General features: G+C 33.3%; 1 protein-coding gene across 30 annotated transcripts in view; it reads right to left on the bottom strand.

The window, feature by feature from the left end:
• Positions 1–13,956: 13,956 nt before the first annotated feature.
• The window catches only part of LOC129574346 (kinesin-like protein KIF13A), a 36,692-nt gene continuing 29,764 nt past the window's right edge, over positions 13,957–20,884 (bottom strand). For 18 of the 30 annotated variants that reach the window (XM_055456234.1, XM_055456228.1, XM_055456224.1 and 15 more), the window contains 5 exons: positions 15,973–16,322; positions 15,802–15,874; positions 15,067–15,554; positions 14,702–14,882; positions 13,957–14,620 (listed from right to left, as the gene is read on the bottom strand). In XM_055456234.1, coding sequence (XP_055312209.1) covers positions 14,547–14,620; positions 14,702–14,882; positions 15,067–15,554; positions 15,802–15,874; positions 15,973–16,322 — 1,166 coding nt within the window. In that variant the 3' untranslated portion in view covers positions 13,957–14,546. Of the gene's footprint in view, positions 14,621–14,701; positions 14,883–15,066; positions 15,555–15,801; positions 15,875–15,972; positions 16,323–16,652; positions 16,722–20,884 lie in introns of all 30 variants that reach the window. The other 12 variants (XM_055456213.1, XM_055456217.1, XM_055456212.1 and 9 more) reach the window with 1 other exon arrangement.

Genomic DNA, 20,884 nt, shown 5'->3' with positions numbered 1-20,884 from the left:
TACAAATTCATGTAATTTACATGATTTTTCATAGGTAAATTACATGATGTAATATACGTAACTTTGATGTAATTTACATGGTCGAGTTTCTTACGTACCAACCCAGATTACAACATAACCTCACTTCTTTGAATTGAATGAGACTTTGATGCGAAATAAAAAATGTTGTGTACAATGTTTGGAGCAGATTTTTTGTGTTTGAATTATTGTTGTATGAATTTATCAGTAAACAAAAAATCTGCCTTAAAGCTTGAACGAAAAGTGAAGCGATTTTTATTCTTGTTATCGGCGTGCAGATATTGTGATGTGTATCAAATGAAGTTAAAACAAATTGATATTTTGAATATTGGCCTTAATGTGCACCTACAATTCCATTATCTGACATGAAGCTTGTATAGTAAGTACTTTGTTCAACAGCTCTTGGTCTATAATATTGGTGAAAGCAAATTTTGTGTGAGTATTATTTTAACTACCAATCGATTCCTCCTCTCAAATATTTGCAACAACAAAAAAAAAGAAGAAAAAAACATTCTTCAGAGGTCGTTCTACGGATCGTTGTATTACTTTCTTCTTTGTATTGCAGCTCGATGGAAAGTTTGACACCTCCATTTTACTATAGCAAATTTGCATCACAAGTAATATTGTGAATTAAGTTATCGTATATCAAATTCAAAAGAAAGTTTCCGTTGAATGAATAAAAGATTAGACAAAGCTTGAAAGCGGAATTTGTGATGATTAACTAATTGTGCATTTTAAAAATTGAATTTGTTAGATTAATTGGTTTAAAATGTATACAATTAAAAATTTTGGTCGTCAAAAAAAAGCAACAATTGACAGACACTTGGCAAACCTAATTGAATTTCTTTATGTGGCCACTTAGAATCGAAATGTTATTTTTCTTATCCCAAATGTGATACACAAACGGGTGATCAGCAAAGAACCAAGGAAGTCCACTTATTGAATGGACACGGGAGGCTTTGAAATATATTAGTTCAATATTAAAGTTAGTAAAATGACTTTCTGATTATTCAAGTGAAAGTAGTCAAAAATGTTGCTTGAATTCACCTGTAGCTGCGGCAGCCTCAGTTTGTTCTTCATTTATCTCAATAAAAGCTTTATGAATAACTTCGGCGATACAAAGTTGTTGTTTTGTATCAAGTATTCCATTCAAATCCCGTCCAAGTATAAACATTGCAGTCATCCCTAACTAAATGCATAAAATAACATTGATTGACTTTCAAATATTGGTGAAATTAAGATGTGTTTGGAAAGTTTTGAGACTTTTTCAGTCGTATGCAATTTAAACAACAAACACACAAAGTGAGAATTCCTCTTTATGGTCGTTTACTTCATTCATTAAACTACCGAGAATAAAATTTACATCGCACTTAATGAGCCGTTGTCTATGATTTTTCGCAGTATGACTTGAACCTTCATCAACATGCTCTGGACGACAGATATGTCAATTTCCTTCAACTTTTGTTTGATTCTTCCCGTCAACTGTTGCTCCGTTTTGGCTTCTCAGCCATTCTCGTACACCTTACGCTTGAGAACGGATCAAAAATGTTCGATTGGACGTGCCTGTGGAACGTTTGGTGGATTGTCCTCTTTCGGTACAAATGGAATTTTTTGTTGAGTGAGCCAATTCAACGTTTTTTTCGAGTAATGACTGCTTGCAAGATCAGGCCAAAACATGATTTTGTCTCGAGCGTGTTTTTTTTCAATAAACAACTTCAATTTGGGCAAGCATTGGCTGATATAAATGTCAGAATTGATCGCTTGGGCTTTATTTGGTCGAATAACTGGCACTGATACACCTTTCGATGACACCAACACCTTAGGCTCAAATTTTAATTTGCCGCCATATTTAACACTGTCTGGTGTCGCTCCAATGTTATCAGTGTAATAGCCATCATTCCCACTTAATTCAGGTGCGAAAATGTGAAGTATGATTCATCATCCAAAATGACGAACTTTCCATTTGCAAAGTGTTTGCGACGAAGTGCACGACAACATTTTGGTATTTTTTCGAGCTGCTGGGCTGTATATTGTGGTGCATGCTTACGTTTTCAGTAGAAAATATTGTTTTTCTTCAGAATGGTATGGACTGTCAAATTTGAAATTCCAAATTTTCGCGATAATTGCCGTGTTGATTGACCAACCTTGTTTTTGGCACTTGACAGCAGACTTTTCGTTGCTCTGGAACTCAGTTTTGGTGGACGACCCGATTTATTTTTATTTTCCGGTAGTTTACCTTCCCGACAATCCTTGATCACACGAAAAATGGTTGCACGTGGCATTGGCTTGTCTTTGAACACTCGAAGAATTTCGTTTGTACTTAGCCGTCCAAAAAAGTTTGCGACAGACTTGCGCAAATCCAGTTTATACGCCATCACGAATGAATTTTTCTGAATGGTTTGTGTTCGACAGTTCAGTTGCAGTGCCGTTAAGTCTGTTGTGTGCATTGGATGACATTTGCGTATTTGTTTATGCATCGCAATAATCGCCTGAATATCTAGGGGAATATCACGCTTCTAAATCTTGTGAGATTTTTGAGATATTTGAAATAAACATTAGTTGTATGACATATTTTCGAATATTTCGAATAAATAAATCAGATTTTTGTGGATTTTAGAGATATTTGAGATTTTTTGCATTAAATCCGAAAAAATACAATTAAATATCATTCATAATCACAAAAATCCACAATATTCTGCCGTATTCACAAATATCCACCATATTTCATACGACAGATTCTTAGAGATAAATTTGAATTTTTTTGAAATATTTAAAATAATTTAAGCGTGATATTCCCCTAGCTGAATATAGTCTCAAAACTTTCCGAACACATCTTATATCAATTGATATTGCAATAATTCAATTCAGTACATACATTTTTCAGAATATCATTCAAATGTATTGCACTTTCCACTTCGAATTTTGGAATTTCGACATTGATTTTTTCAATACTCATTTCATCAAATATTTTCTTTAGATCGTAATATTTCAAGCGAGCTTCTAATGCAGTCAATCCGGTCCGACTTTTAGGTAAAATAATTAAAAATGTAAAATTTGAGTTGTTATAACCCATTTCCAGTGCTGAAGCATCCAAATCTTTCAGATCAAATGCAACATTATATTCCATTCTCTTCATATGCAATGAGTCAACCAAAACGGAATCAGTTTCGCTCAAATAAAACCTAATTTGATACGGATTATTTCTAACAAATGTATGTCGCCATTTGCTTTTCAAATATATGGCGTTTAATAAATAGACCCTTGTCATTGGATTCAGCTTGTCTGGATTCACAATCTCCCCGACGAGAAATTTGCGGAATATCGCATTGCGACTGTTCTACGTATAGTCGCAATACGAAAAAGTCCGTCGAACGCAGCCAACTTCTCGTTGGTTGTACGAAGTTTCAAGTCGAAATGTCACACTCGATCCAGTTACAACTTCACATTTATCGCAGCGCGAATAGTCGCAGGGTATTCAGCGATAACATTTTGCGGCAACTTTTATTGTGGATACCTATTCGCATTGCGAGCATCCGCACTCAAAAACGGATATGCGACGGATAGTCGACGTACACATATTTTACCGCAAATTTCTCGTCGGGCTCCTTAATTTTTTGTTTTGTTTTTTGTTCAACAAAACTATTGATGATTTGCGCGGTTTCATTTGATGCTGCAAAATTCACCGATTCAATCCTAGATAAAAATTTCTTTATGACCACTTCTTCAAAATCTCTCTTCACCTGATATCCTTGCATTACATAAATTTGATTTACAATCAATAATTCCGATTCGCCGGCACTTTTGCGAATTAATTGATCCAATTCGTGGAATTGATCAGCTACAACTGTCTTATTGCTGTTCAAGTACAATCCGTTTCTTAACTCATCGAAAGTTCTTCCAGTGGTCCCTTGTGAGAGAAGCGTGAGCCCCATCGACATGCAGAATGGCGAAATGATCATATTTCCATCTCCAGCTGTCGATTGAGCGCATTGCTTTAAAAACATATTTATGAAATTGTTTATTGTTAATCAATGCCGTATATTGAATATATATCAAAGTTAACCTGATAAATATCTCCTGAGAATTTGGACATGCCCTGTATTAACTCTTCTACTTGAACCTTTGATGTAGCTTTTCAACAGAATATGAGTGGCAGTAGTAAAAAGAGCACTAAAAAGAAATATATAAGGCGCTTTCGAAGATATATTCATCTATTGTACATAGAATTTTGATTTATTTTCTACACTTACTCGTTTCGAATCGGAATTGTAAAATCCTATAGCATATACTGAAATAATTTCCGTGAATCAAGAAAAAATTCTTTAAAACAAATTTTGCATTTTAGAATAGTTTGTATTTGTATTCATTTTCTAATAAAACTCATTATTGCTAGTGATTGGATAAAATACAACTAACATAAAATAGTTGATTACAAAAACGACTAAAAACATGACAAAAACGACTACAAATGTGACAAATTCATCTAAAACAATGTTTTTAAAGTGACAAAAACGCCTAAAATTTGCCATTTTTTCAACATTTTGTTAAATGTGACAAAATCAACTAAAACGAAAATTTCCGAAAAAATTCCAAAATTGACTAAAACGTTGTTTTGAGGAAATCGTCATTTAAAATGACGAAATCATCTAAAATCCTGACAATTTAACAAAACCATCTAAATAGAAATTTTAAGGGAATGAGTCCAGATGCGTTGTAATTTGTTCTCAACAAATCGTTATTTATTTATTCGAATGATTTTCGATTACATTCGTTCAAGAGCTGCTGCGGATTGTTTTGACCGACCACGTGGTGGCTTTTTTTGATGAAATTCGTGGGTTGGCATCAGCTGGCACCGAAGTTTTCTTCAAAAGCAGTGGTATTCCGATTACATGCTTGCATGTAACATTCTTCATAAAATGAGGACATGTGGAAGTTGAATTCTTCCAATCATAATTTCCAAGGCAAATTTTGTACACGCGTGTATGAATGTACTTCATTGCAATATACATCAAAGTTCTCAATGAATGTATGAGAGTGTTCCCATGTCGACTTAAGCTCGAACAGGACAAGTCCTATGATACATTTTAATCACTTAGCTGCAGCGATAAACGTGGCTTGTCAGTTTCTACTGAGCCCAACTGTACTAAAAATATGTTATCCTCTAGCTGCAATCAAATTATTAACTTCAGTTGCCGTCTGAACACTTTGAATAAAAGTCCAGTCATGTTTTGAGTAAGTGCGATTTTCTACTATGACCTCGTTTCCATCAGGTTGCTGAAAGTTTTCAAAATCAATGTCACCGAAATGAAGAGAGAACGAATCGTGGTCGTTCAAATGAATCGACTGTTGAAAGATCTACCGAAAACTGTTCCATTAAAATAGAAATTTTACGTCTCCGTTTAGCAGGCAATGGGAAAGTACAAAAGAAATAAATTACGGCAACAAATGAAACACCATTACTCTGATACGTCATTCAAAAAAATTCTTTGATGATTTAGTCATTTTAAATTACAATTTTCTTAAAACGACATTTCAATCAATTTTGTGGTTTTTATCGAAAATTTTCATTTTAGATGATTTTCTCTCTTTTTTTAGACGAATTTGTCAGGAAATTATCAAAACTACATGCAACTATACTTATGTGTCATATGTTTGTTAATGCACACAATTCCCGCACACTGTTTTGAGTAATTTAATCTAACGTTTATTGAAACGATTGTGTACAATGTACGTCACATTTTTGTCCAAAAAATAATTTCATTACAGAAGTACGACGTTGAAACAGAGTCAAATTCAAGAAACCGAGCCGATGAATCGATAGTAGGGAACGAAACAAGCGAATGCATGATCGAAAAAAGTGTCCATGGTGCGTCTAACCATGTATATTTTTTAGATATTCACATTTTTGTCCAAAAACCTCCTTGCCGTCGGTAAGCTACCGACAAACAAATTAAGCTGCTGAAAAGTGAAAGAAAATTGAAACAACCCGGTCGTTTGGTTTTTATTTGGGTAATATTTTTGTATTTAAAGACAATTAATTGAATGTACAGTTATTTACTTGTTGGAATGGAGTTGCGCATCTGTTGCAATCTTAATAAAATAAATAGCCTTTTATGAATGGAACTGGCTCATAATAACACCACTTCTTCATCTTCGTTTTGGTTTTTTTTTAAATCTGGTACACTAACAAGATGTAGCACAATATTTCAAATGTCCATCTTCATTTTGGCTCGAAAATATTCCTGTTATAATAGTTTTTTTTTTATTTTGTTTAATTTATTTATTTTTTGGTTTGTTAGTTATAAAACTAAATATGCTTAAATAATGTAATTGTTGCCGTTTATTTATTTATTTTTCTTGTATAATTTAAATGTTTATCTCATTTTTGTTGAAAAAACATTGTCATCATTTAATTACAATTTTGCTCTCATTTGTTATTATGGTTTGGTTGGTTGAAGGTCGCAGCAAATTTTCTTCTTTTTTTCTCATTTTTAGTTTGGTTTTGTGTCGTACATTTTGGTTGTTGCCATTATAGAAACAGAGAAATCGAAATTTTTAAAAAAAAATCAAGACAATTTTCTTTCATTATTTGTTGTTCATTTTGAGTTGTGAAAAAATTGTGTATAATTAAGTTATAATAATCTGTTAAGTTGTTGTTGTTGTTGTTTTCTCGCACGCATTTTAGGCATAACGGTAAATGTGTATGAATGGTTTGGTGTTCGTTTTTTTGTTTGTTATAATAGTAATGACAGTAAAATGTCATATTTCATCATACAATGGAACCTAATAATTATCTAATATGCTTTTTTTGTGATTTACTTGTATGTCGTGTGTCCCAGTGTAAGTAAGCAAAGCAAAGCGCAAATCTATATATAAATGCAATGTGTCTCTGCTGGATCTGCCTCGATTTATCTTTTTCTCGCAGCTGAATGCGAATCGAACACTGTGCTGTCTTATGAGACATTATTCCAGGCAGATTTATTTTTTTCTTCTCATTTGTTAATAAATTGTTGATTGCGGTTTGATTTTCTCTAAAATTCTAGCGAATAATCCGCTAATATGAAATATTTGACATGATTTTGACATTGAATGTGTATAAGCTTGTGTCGTTTTGCAAATTGATACACTCTTATTGTGGTGAAGCCATCGAATGTGTGTATGTATGTATTTGAGAGTGACAATGATTTAAGCATAGCGTTTTCACGTGAAGAACATGTCACAATTTGATGAATGCCATTGATCAAACTGCGATTTTTAGGTGAACAATACACATCGAATTTTGCAACGAGAAAATTCGGGAAAGAAAATCGATTACACGATTTGCACTCACTGTGGAAATGAATGCACGACGAGGATCACTTTAAATGAACATGTGGGAGAACATTTTAGATCATTTCATTCAGATCACAATATTTACCATTTTTAATCATCTGAGATCATTTTAGATCACTTTAGATTGAATCAAAGAAAATAAGATCATTTAAATGGTGTAAATTTATATTGATTTGATATCGATCAAGTTGGATACAATTTTTGATAACTTACGAATTTTTTCATCATTTTTTATCTGTTTTCAATGATAGAGACCATCGAATTCTTGAAAGAAATCTTTGAATTTTTGGAAGATATCAGCCAAGCAAAAGAGAATCAGTTTTTAAGCCAAGCTGTTTGTGTTGGTCCTTTGAAGATCTAAATCATATATTTAGATCTATTTGAATTTCAGTTGGATCTAATTTTGTTTCATTAAAGATCTAATTTGGTTGATCTGCCCTTTTTTGATCTAAGATCACTGATCGCTGATCTTCCTAAGAAGAAGGTGATCTTCGTCATAAAAATGTGAAAATTCTAAACTTAACAGCTTTAAATATGTATTTTAGTTCATTGTTGTTGTTGTTGTTCTTTGGTTCATTTTAATTTTTCTGATTGAAAAGCCAATGTTCAATCTCCCATTGGGATTCTCCCAACAAAGAGAATTCCCTTTGCAAACTTGTTCATCTTTGCAGCCAGTTGCAATTTTCTGTACAAAATTCAATGCATTTCTGTGTATGGGTTTTGTGAATTGTAAAATGCATTTGTCATATTTCCACCAATCTAAACCGTGTGAAAAACAACGGAAATGATTCGTGCATTCAGTGTTTGAAGGTTTCAACTTGAAACTGTTGCGTTCATATTGCGTAAATTGTGTGCTCTTCTTAATGTGAATTGTGCCCCCCTTTCAATGTATAATTGGTTGAAGGGTGTGTTTGTTTTGTGGTTGCTGTTGTTGTTGTTGTTTAAATTCAATTCGGACGTAACGTTTTTCTTAAAATGTTAGATAATTAATCCGTAGTGTGTGTCGTACGTGATCTTTATTGTACTTGTTGTATTTTGATGAGTTCATTGGAATGGAATGCATTGGAGATTTGGACTGGCATTTTCTAAATGCGATTTTATTAGAAAATAGAAGAAGAGTCAAACTAAAATGTAGACTTATTTGGTAAGATTGTTGTTGTTGCCCACGTGTGTGTGTTTGTGTGGCTACGTATATCATGTTTTATTCATTTTTTCTGTTGTTGTATTTATGTGTAAATAAGATTTAGAGATAATTTATTTTCATGTGTTTATAACCTCTTTTGCTCGAGTTGTGTGAAAAGACGGTGTCAAAAAGAACTTGATATTGAGACTGTGACTGAGCAAACACTTTCAATTTGGTATGAATTAAGCGAGGCGACAACTAATGTTGCAAAAATAAAAAAAAAACCTGATGAAATTGATGACACATTCGAAATTTGGCTTTGATTCAATCAAATGGACTGGTTTGTGTGTGTGTTTTATTTTAATTGTCTAGTATAAATTAGAGAGATAGTAAAACGTCTCATTGTCGTCTAAATGTTTATTTATCTAAAAAAGGACATGCATGCGTCATGATGTTTGACAATGGGTCTGTTTTTATTCTGTTTATATCATTTCTACAAAATATCCTAAATAGAAATGGATGGATCTAATCATGTTCGACGTGAGATTTAATTTTTTTTTTTGGTTTAAATTTTTTCTTTCCATAAATTGTTATGCATTCTCCATTGTTTTGTGTGTGTGTGTGTTTGGCTCATTCGATATAATTTCCAATAATAACAACCACAGGACGTAAATTGAGTCGGTATTGCTGGGAAAATTCTTTCCGCATCAGTTCTCATTTCTTATTTTTTTTTGGATGATATTTTGTTGTTTAACAATGGACAGTAGTAAATAACGATTTGCAATTGCTTATTTTCTTCTTCTCTTTCTCTCTTTCTGGGGGGGACGTTTTGAAAACGAGCTTTTTCTTAGCTTTACCTATATGTCTACGGGCGGCTAATCACTTAATCTCATGCCACAAACGGTTTTTTTTACCTTGTTTGTTTTACTAACATTTGCCTCAACATCAAACACTCCGTCGAATTGTTTGGCATTTTCGTTCAATTCGAACAATCCAATAAATTATGAATCATTTCAATCTTTTTTTTCATTGCACATGTTTAATATGAATGAACTTTCACATTTGCAATGTGAATGAACGAAAATGATTCATTCAATCCTATATGGCTTCATAGAATTTTATGTGACAGTCAATTTTCACAAGTGCTTATCGAACCAAAAGAAAAAAAAAACGTTTTTGTGTTGAAAACAATTACAGTATTTGTTGTGCCTTACTTTGCCCTTCACTATGACTCAACCCTAATCTACATAGAATAAAGATAGACTTAACAATTCAGAATGGCAATTCATGGGTTTGATACTTTACACGGTAACGCATTTTTTCGTATAAAAATGCTTTTTTTCTCTTTATTTTGTGATGACATTCATGCATTTTTCATTCAATTACACACTGCAAGGTGGTAGAGAATGCCGTTGTTATGGGATTCAAAACGTTGTTATGGGATAGCATTTCAACGTACATAGTTGTCATAGATCATTGTGTTAATGTTCGTTTGCCTTCAGGAAGATCGGACTTTTTCTTTGATTCTTTGGAAAAATTCATCTTTACTTACGATCTTGAGGGAAAAACACAAATTTATCCTAAGACATTTTACCATTCAAAATTATTTTCCTTTCAAAGATCAAATTTTCTCTAGAAAATAATTCGGAAAGTTCTTTTTCTCGTTTTTCCTTTCACAAATGCCACAAATAACTTTTTCATGAACTGTGAACTAGGCTCGAAAGAATGAAAGAAAGAATTCAAGTGGATCGAAGTTGATTTTTTCTTCAAGAGGATCGACGTTGACTTTATCTTCACATTTGGAAATCGATGAATTTAATCATTTTTGGAAAATTATTAACCAATGGTTAGCTTCCAGACTTGGTCTGGGCGAGAAATTACTTTACTACTCTGCACTTTCTAATTGGCGGTTAAAAAATGAGCTTTAAAGTCAAAATTCAAATTGACTTACAGTGTGCCATTCTAAATATCTTGCTGTGTGTAATTGAATTGAGATCGATTGCATCTTTCGTAGCATAAAAGCAGAATACTCTCGAGGTATGAATGGGAGGACCAAAAGAGAACTGGCTTGAAAGATTTAATTTTGGAAAAAGATGGATGGAGGCTTCATCATAAAGCATACTTGAAAGAGGATCAGAACATAGAGTCACCCATGAATCCTTATTCTAATCAGAATTCCGTTTATAAGCGAAAAAAAACTTGTAAGCCTGAAACTAAAAAGCTACAAGAAGGTGGCGCTGAAGAAAACACCAAACATTTCCTTTTCGATGAATTTTTGTTGAAGAAAATTAGAAAAAAACCGCATTCAAAATCAACTTTACCAAATACTGATTTAAGGCCAAAAGTTTCTTCTTTCATCATTCCTTCCTGGGTATCAACTTGATACTATCAAGCACGAATTTAATCAACTCAAAAAGTTGTACGTTCACCTTAAAAAGAAAAACGTTGCAAAAAGGTAAAGTAATTGTTAAAAATTGGTAACTTCCATTTTCTACCTTTGTTATTTCAATTTTATCTTAGCATCATTGGTAATGTATCAAGTAATAAATTAGCCGGTTCATAGAAAATTGTTCTTACGGTAACTAAAAATGTGCATAAATTTGTGTATGATTAAAAAAGATCATGAGTCTGCTTGTCTACGAAGTGAAAGTCACCCTATTTCATTTTTATTTTCTAAATACGTTCAATATTTATGAAAACCATTGGAACTTTTCGCCATAAAGCCATTTGAACTGATTATTAAGTCTATTGAAGGGAAAGAAAAATCGAAGCGAAAAAACAGTAAGTGCGTCAACGATTGTGATAATTGTAGCGAGATGACGAAGGATAGTGTAAATATCATCATTGCATTTGCAAACGATGAGTTCATCGTATATGTCCTAACATTAATTTCCCACCAAGGAAACGACTACATTAAACATAACATCATTTATCCACCCACCGAACATTTTCTTTTTCATCATGACTCATAGTTGTATGGTGCGCGAGCATGTTTCTTCATTGAGAGAATGAAAATTGATTGGATTTGAAATGCATCTTATTATTCGAGTATATTTTTGTTTGTTTCATTCTTCTTCAGCCACTACATGGAACATGTAGAGTCTAAAATTTATGTTATGCAACAGTTTCAAAGGCATATCTTCGGCAGAAAGATGTGCAAAAATAGATAATTAAATGCTAAAAATAGTAGTTATATGTTTAATTTCAAGGAGGGGCTGGAAAGGACCTAATGAAAACAATACAATGTAAAAAATGCAACCGAAAAGGGAAAGAAAACCAATCAAAAATAAAAAAAAAACAAAGCAATTTCAAAAAAAATGGAATGTTGTTTATAATACAAATTGTCAATGTACAATGTCAAATCAAAAAGGCGAACATAAATTGCTCCCAAAGGGACGAACAGAAGAGAAGAAAATCTCCAAAATGATACATTTATATAAAAAAAATAAGGCAAGAGGCGTGCTTTTTTCGCCGCAATTTTTTCTCTCTCTCTCTCTCACTCTCACTCTCACTCTCTCTCTGTGTATGTGTGTGTTCTTATTCTAAAGGCCAAAAAAAAATCTAGAACATAAAAGATTATCAATTCTGATTTATCCCTCTTATTTCCAATTTCATAAAATATTCCTTCTTTTTCATCATTTTTTTTTTTCATTCTTTCTTTCGTCTCATTTTAATTTCTAAAAAAAATTCAGTTTTGCATTACTTTTTCCTAAACACACACATATATTTTCTTCTTGTTTACTTTATTGCTATCGATCAAAATGAATTAAATAATTTTGAATTTCTTCTTCATTCAATCTTCTCCTTCGTTCAATTCGTTCTCGTGTGTGTTTCATTTTTTTTTCAGTTTCGTCTTTTCTTTCTTCTCATATTTGGACAGTAGTAGTTTTACCAGTAAATTAGAATTTACTGCTCAGTAATCTATATATACAAACATGCATAATTTATTAACACCTAATAAATGTAACAAATCATCTAAAAAAAAATCGTATTCCATATTTGTTGCTCTTTTTGTTTTAGCGAAAAAAAGAAATGAAATATTGATTTTTTTAAAAATCCAACTAAATTCATGGAACCGAAGAAAAAAAAATTAACTAAAACTCCCTAAATTGGTACAATAAAAAAAAAGAAGATTTCTGCAGATCGATCGATGATATGGTGTGCATACGACGATCGTCTGTAACAGCACATTTTGTCTTTAAAACGTTTGTAAGCACTAGTTTTTTTTTTCTATCATTAGTACCATCCTGCACCGATACAATGAGTGATTTTTGCTTGCATTTCTTCATACATGGTGAAATTCGCACAGTTTCAGTTTGCATTTGGATTGACAATCAGTCAATCTGTCAGTATTAATGAATTTTTTGAGTTTAGTAACATCAATAAAATTGACACCCATAGAATGAAAGATAACTTATGAGTTCTTTATCCATAACTGAAACGGAAAAAAAACTTAGAGCAAAGAAGAGACAAATAAAGTTGCGATCAAAAGTGATACAACTCAGCATTGAGCAGAAAAGATGTTTTTTGCATTTTTCGCGCTACTGGAAAGAGATAGCGACTATGTGTCTTCGGTTTATTTGTAGCTCTTTTTGTTTTCTACAGTAGCGAGAAAAATGCAAAAAACAACGTCTTTTCCGCTCAATGCTAAGTTGTATCACTTTTGCTTGCAACTTTATTTGTCTCTTCTTTGCTCTAAGTTTTTCTCCGTCTCAGTTATAGATAAAGAGCCCATAAGTACTTCTTTTGTTTTGTTTTGGGTGTCATTTTTTTCTCTCATTTTTTCAGTGATTTTCGTCATTTGAAGGATTTTTTTGATTTTCCAAAATTTTTGAATGAAATTGAATTTTTGAAGACAAACATTTCAAATGAAATCAAATATTTTCAAAAATGTCATACTTTTCATTTGCACTGTGCGAATTTCTCATAATTTTCTTAAACCGAAAAAAGTCGAAATAATTTCGAAATAAGTCGAAATAAATCGTCAATATTTTGTTTTTAAAACTAACAAAACTGAACTGAATTTTCATTTTGTGTTGCACGGAAAGAGATATTTTTAAAAAAAAGTTGATATAAATTACCCTAATTAAACTAAAATCACACTTTGACACCGAAAGCGTTAAAATTCTACTTTCACATAATAATCTTAAATGTGTACAGTTTGTTATTTTGTTATGTCAGTATTTTTTTTATCTATCAGCATTTTGTCCACAGCAAGCGCATTGTCATCAACATAAAGTGTAGTGATTATGTCTAGATGTTAATAGTAAAAAAAAGGTAAATTGGGCTCGGAATTAATAAACCAACAAAAAGACAAATTGGTGTGACAAAAAGTGGATACAATCAGACGAATTTGGTTGGAATTTCGAGAAATGGTGTGTCATTTATCTTAAACGTAATTTTTGTTGCAAAATGCTCTAGTAAAATATATGTGTTTTTTTTATCAATAGACAGAGACCAAACAGAAAAAAAAATCAGACAGATCGGCACCAAAATCAATAGAACGATATGCTTTAATTTATTACTTTTAGGTTTCTACTTTTTTCTTGCTTTTTTGCCATTTTTTCATTATTATTTTTTCCTTCTCAATTTTCAGCATTTTTCTCCCTTTTTGCACTACACCACACGCATGTAGCGATACTTAATTCCCTTACTCATGCTTCTCTAATAGTTAGTATTGCATATAATTTGTTTGTGTTGAATTTACGTTTTGTTGTTGTTCACTTTTGTGCTCATCATACGCCCAATTACATATCTCTTACTTGCATTTTAACACTTTACAACATTTAGGTTTTTTTCTCTTTCTCTTTCACCACTTCAGTTTCATTGGTGCAGATGAATTAGTTTGTGTTCATTTGTATGTATGTGTTTTTGTGTGTGTGTGGTTTTTCTCTTTTAATTTCTAGTATTTCCATTTGCGATTCGTCAGCTTTGGAGACGAAATGTTCCCACTTTGCATTGATTTCGATTTGATCATTGGACGACGACTGATTTTTCGACCGGACGGCGGACGATCAGCGGTTGATGGATGCGTTAGACCGGTATCAATGTCATGGGAACATTTCCGATACAATCACTTGCGCGGCGTCCCAACTGTGTTCAACGAATCACCTCGGCTCTTTGAACGTGTCAACGAATTTTCACGCTCTGAAATGAAGACAGATTTGATTTAGTGATGGGACAAAATACAAAATTTTCACACATTTTCTTTCGATTGCAAAGCATTACCTTTGGCGAGTTTTTCCGCTTTATAGGCTCGCATGGCTTTGCCACGTTTGTCTTGAATCAGTTTATCGCCTCGAATGAAGATGCCGTGCTTGGGTTTGCAGGAAAAGTATTGAATATTTTGAACAGTACCATCGTTTTTGCCCATGGGTGTGTCGAGTTCAACGCCAATCCAGGTGCCGCTCTGCGAGAAAAGAATGTATTTTTATTAATCGAATCCAAGTTTAAATCGATTTTTTTCAATAATCATTGGAAATATTGAAATTTTTAATTAAAATGCCTCATGAAAAGGTTCAAGGAATTTGAACAAAAATGAAATTTTTTCCAACTAAAACCGACTTGGATCATTTATCAAACTGAGTGCCTACCGAAAAATGCGTTGGTCCAATGAAGCTAATGACACCACTGTGATTGTATGGCCGAATGAGAACGGATTCATTGAGTGCGATCCAGTCGGGCAATGGGGCTTCGGTTTGTGATGTGGTCATTTCGTTGGAATCGGAATCGTTGTTGGTGGCTGCCGTTTTTGCATCATCATCAATGTACTTTGGTGTGATTGTGGTTGTCAATGTCTGATTATGATTATCACTGTTTGGTGTGCTGAGAATGTTTTGATTGTTATCGTCATCGAGAATGATTATATTTTTATTTTCGTCGTTTTGCTGCTGTTGAGTGATTGTGCATTTGTGTATCGTTTTGTCGATTGCATTTTCCGACGGTGATTCATTGGCCGAAACGGGCGTTGGTGTGTCTTTCATGAATGGGTTGAAGCGCTTTTGACCACTGCCCGGTGTGTATGGCGTTGTTGTCAGTTGGGAATTTTGTTTGGGCGGCGATGAACCGGTGCGATCGAAATCTAGAAAAATATAATGTCCATAAATCAAGTTTGATGAAAAGATTGTCGGAGAATTGTGTTTTTTTTTTGGCTCAAAATTTCGATTTTGGGATTTCTCTGCTCGGAGGCTGATCAAGATCTAATTCTAGAGATTGATCGGATCAGTCTGATCCAAATCCAAAAGAATCTTTTGCCTCAAAAACAATCGAATTATTGATTCCAAAACATCAATTTCATCACGTAAAAAGCAATTAACGATCAAACTTACCTGGAGTTTCATCAACACTCATCGAGCGAAGCGACAAAGCATCATCGTTTGTGAGATTGCTGTTACTGACAGCCTGCAATAGAAAAGACGGGGTTTTAGCATTTTGAAAGGAAAATTCGTCGAAAAATTCCAAAAATAGACTCTCAAAAAGGTAAATAACGAAGTGTGTACCTGTGATCCATATCCACTGGACGTGGATGAGGTCATGCTGGGCGTGCCAGATGCTTGTTTATTCGAGGCGTTTGTCGCGTTTTTTCGCACGTTTTTTGTCACATTATTTGTGATGCTCGTTGAACTGCACATCGATTGGTAACTGCTGCCGATGTCTCGTAATGAGCCCATCGTTTTTGATGTGGGAAAACGGGATTTCAATGGTGGCTTTCGAACGGCACTCTCATCAAACTGATTCAATTCCGAGTCGCTGTAGTTCTCTTCAACCTCTTCGGTTAATGTGTGCCGTGACGATGGCTCTTCGTGCAGCGTTGTCATTCTTAAACCAAGTTTACCGCTCGCCGGCGATGCTAAATAAATCAAAAGAATGCGGTTAGGGATATTTCTGAAAAAAAATTGCTAAATTTACACACAAAGTGGCTAAACTATGACATGTAATCTATGGGGAGTCTATAGTAGAAACCCTATAATAGGGTACAATTCATGCAATTGTGTCACAAAAAATAATTTTTGTCAGAAAATTGTCTTGACTCAAGACTCTTGAGTAACAATTCTCCTACATAAGAAAACTCTACTTCTTCTAAAGAAAATAAAACATTTCAACAAGAAAAGACATTGTTTCAACATATTTAAATGGTTGTTTGTAGAAAGGTATATACTTGTTCCGTCGAATAACATACGTTTTGAGGACGTTTGTTGTAGACGCAGTGAATTCAAATTTAAATTTAGATTCAAGAATGTTGGTCGAGCTGCATGATCCAATGTTAAGTGTAAGCATGTTGTGAGAAATTTATTACAGGTATTCATTAGTGTCAGGTATTCATTGGATAAGAAAAAGTGGAAAATATTTATTTCGAGCTGTGGGCTCATTCAAAAACGAATCAATCTCATTCAAAAATTTGGCGAATATTTCACCAGAATAAAAAGGAATTATCGATTTTTTCTACCAATTCTGGGGAATGCGACATAAGAGTTGGGCAAATGTTCAGTCGATCATGGCGAAAATGAGTTTTTTGAATGGAAATTCAAATTTTTCTTCCATGGTTTGTTCAAACTATCTTTTTTTTTAATTCGTTATTCGTATTCTTCGGTTCTAGGACCGAAAAATTTGATTTCTATTGTTTATATATATTGTGTATTTGTTAGCAAGTTTTTCATCCGAAATTTCAAAAACATTTAATTTTTCTTCGAAAATTTACAAAAATTGTCAGCAAAATTGCCCAAATTTCAAATTTACACGGGCGATGATGTCATTTCATTTGGCCATGTACCGTCCATTTACCCAGAATCCTTGTCATTCTACCGCTACACACTGAGGGTTTACCCTCGCTACACACTCAGGCATAATGAAACTGAAAAAGCGTTATAAAAAAAGACTATTCGAAGCATTGAAAAGTGCATGCACTACATCTAAACGGCTAAAAATCACAAGGTTGCTGCAACAGCAATATACCACAGGCGATCCTGGTGGCACCGATTGTAATGTCTTGAAAAATACATTGTAACACATGGGATTTTACTATCGGTGCCACAAGGTGTCGCTAGTGGTGTATGCTCTTGCAGCAACGGTGTGCTAAAAATCTTGTGTAATTCTGAAATTTAAAGAAAAAAATGCAGCGATGAAATGCGACGAGGAATGAAAAAAAAAACTGATCGTGCTGTAATTCTCATCTATCTCGAGCTTTGCGAAAAAATTACGATTCAAGCCGAAAAACGGTGCCCAATAAAATGCATGCATGAACGAAAAAAAAAAGAAAAACTCAACGAAAAAAATGGCATGCGAAATGATTTTGAAACAATTTTGATGCAGTTTTTTTTTTCAAAATTTAATTCAAGTCAAGCCTCTATGTTCATTGTTTTTTTTTTCTTCTTGTATTTGTACAAAAAAAAGATCATTCTCTTCAAGTATCTAACATTTACGTATCCCGTTCAATTTCTTTCAAAGTCAAAAAGGTGAAACGGAAAACCGAAAGAAAAATCGAAATAAAAAACGTCAACAGAAAAGAGCGTGAGTGAAAGAGACAGAGACAGAGAGCGTCCGTAAACGGTGTGAAACAAGAGTCAAAGGATAAAAGGAAAAACAAATTAAACAACGAGTTCAAGTATAAAAAGCTAAACACAAAACTGAGAAATCATTCCATCGCTAGGGAAATGTTTGTTGAAAAGAGAGAAAAAAAGAACAAATGATGTCCGATTTAGGTAAACAAAATGTTGAGTAGCAAAATCATTGTTGAACAGAAAAAAAAGTAGAGTCGTTATTTTGCAAAAAGAAAAGAGGAAGAGACAAAGAAAATGACCGGGTTCGAATTGCCGAAAAAATACGGTTTTTTTTCCTCAAAGACAAAAACATTGTTTACGCCTAAGTTGGAATTATTTTTTTTTGGTTTTGTTTTGTTTTGTTTGATTTGTTGTTTTTTTTTTGTAGTTCGATTTGATGTTTACCTGACAGGATAGAGCCTTGACGATTTACAACGGAAATACAACGAGAACGAGTTTGATATGCGTTTGTATGAAAAATTTTGAATGGAAAAATATAAATTAGATATACAACAGATTTTTTTAGTTCAAAAAAACATTGATCTCGAATGTTTATTGCGTTTTTTGTAGATTAGTTTAGTTTTAAACGGAAAAAACACAACAAAAAGCCAGAAAAACATAAGGCCGAGAACAAACGAACGAACGAAATCAAAAGACCAAAAACAAAAATTATATATTGTCTTATATTTAATCCAGTATTGTTGTTTTTTTTTATCGAGAGATCCGATGAGCTTATTCCATCAATCAGTTCTTCTTAATTAACGTTCAAACATTGCCGATCTCAACATCAATGGCTTGCAAAAGCCTTATGGCTGCTTGATTCGAAAGGAAGGAGTATGAATTCTTCTTGCACAAACAAGCACAAATTTGAACAGCCAAGTTCTTAGCCAAAGTTTTGGTCAAATTGGCTACCGATTTGACACTTCTTTTAAGAAAAATTAAATATTTTGCTCATTCGACAGTTGATGTTGGTTTTATCAAGTTTCGCTTGCGAGTTTATTTGCAAAACGTTTTATACAAGCTAAAAAAAACTTTTCTAATGGCGTTCGCCTATACTTTCATCCAAAAACTTGTTCCGATCTTTCAATGAAGCCTTTAAAATCAGCCGCATTGATCTGTAGCTGGAAGCTATCAATTTTTGTTCTTATTGTTCATTTAATCAAGGATCAAAATCGAAAATTTTGTATGGAAAATCAGGCGCGTGGGATTAATGCGGTTCATTCGGTTTTGTAAATTCAAAATGACTCACTGACTTAGTAAATTAGAAATGACTCATTGGCTTATTTAGCAAAAATCGTGGAAATTTCTCAAAAAATAGTTAAAATCTCCCTGTATTCATATCGGTGTTTGCGTGTTTTAGTTCTGTTGCTAAAGGTGCCGCCTCTGATAGGATGATGAATATTGTTCAAAATTAAACGTCAAATGATCCGTATTATTGCTTTAAAGGCACCTTGGAAATGGTGGCTTAAGAAATCAATCTTGATGTTCGGGAATATTTTTATTCAGTAGGAAATTAATTGGGATTTGTAGAAAAGCTTTCGTCATACAAAGGGATATTGCAACTTTTTTTGACCAGAAAAAACGCAATCTTACGTCGTGCCCGTAAATTATTTTACTGTACATTTAGATGGTAGAGCTTGAACAAAAGTTCGACACTATGCATAAACTTGGAGAGAGCTTGATAAACTTGATGAAATACATATATTTTATGGTCGTTGCAATACGCCTTTGTCGTCATAGGTTAAAAAAAGCATTTTATTCAGTTCTGTTTCATCTAATGTGTGAGTTTGGCATCGTCGTTAGGGTAAAAAAAGTAGATTTTTCTTGTTTTATTCTGCCAATATTGTTCGGTTCTTTTTTCTCCTCCACTTGAGTGCTTCACTTGAATGCTTGACTCAAGCATTGCTTGACTATCTCCATTGTGGGTGCTGAACGAAACTGCCGATTCAATGATTCAGATGAGTTGAATGTAAAGTTAAGACTGTGATGAGGACTGTTATAGTCAATGAGAAGTGATTATTTATGAGAATGTAGTGAAAAAAAATTGATGAAAATTCCAAATGAAACAACGAAAAGAAAACAAGATGAATTGGCCGAATCATTTGAGCTACATATTCGTGTCAAACGAAAAAGAAATTCATCGATCGATTGCAAAGAGTTGAGGGTTATGAATGAAGTGGTGCGTGTATTCGTTTGGATGATATTGCACGATCGTGTAAAGTTCATGTTTTTTGGTTTAAAATCCATCGACTGCGAGCAATAAAAACACAGAAATGAATCGTGAGAAAAAAAGTTGTTAATGAATTTTTGCATGGCTAACGGCTACGTATTGAGAATGATCTATTGAGTCGGGTATAAGTATAGTTGCAGTGTGGGTGGTCATTTGCTCCAAAAATAAGTTCTAAGAATGCAATTTGTGTATTGTTTTCAATCAAATTTCGTTTTTCATTATTAGTTCGCTATATGAGGGGGAATTGATTATATGTTTTGGTAAATAAAAAGGTTTTCAAACTTGCGTTGCGAGTTTATATAAAATATAGGGCTATTCATTGGATTATATAGTATCGATAAATATTATGTGTGTGTGAGAGAGAATAAAATTGCAATGCAACTGTTCGACCTAGCTTCAGCCAAATGGAATCGATTTTTTTTTTAGTTGTTGTCAAATAAACCGATGGATTTGTTGTTATTCGGCGCTGATTCGGCAATGTATTAATCTCATGGTGGCACTCACATAACCAATTGTCACCTAATTTTGAACGTTTGACCGTTTTTCGATTGCATCGAATTCAAACTCAGTCAATTTTCAATTCGAGGCGATGCGATTTTAGGCGATTCCATATCCAATTCGATTCAATTTTCAATTTTCAATTTC

The sequence above is a fragment of the Sitodiplosis mosellana genome, unplaced genomic scaffold, assembly GCF_009176505.1.
Source record: "Sitodiplosis mosellana isolate CC-2019 unplaced genomic scaffold, AAFC_SMos_1.0 Smas_scaffold_6162, whole genome shotgun sequence".
Taxonomy (NCBI): domain Eukaryota; kingdom Metazoa; phylum Arthropoda; class Insecta; order Diptera; family Cecidomyiidae; genus Sitodiplosis; species Sitodiplosis mosellana.
This window is presented reverse-complemented; position numbering and strand designations above follow the sequence as displayed.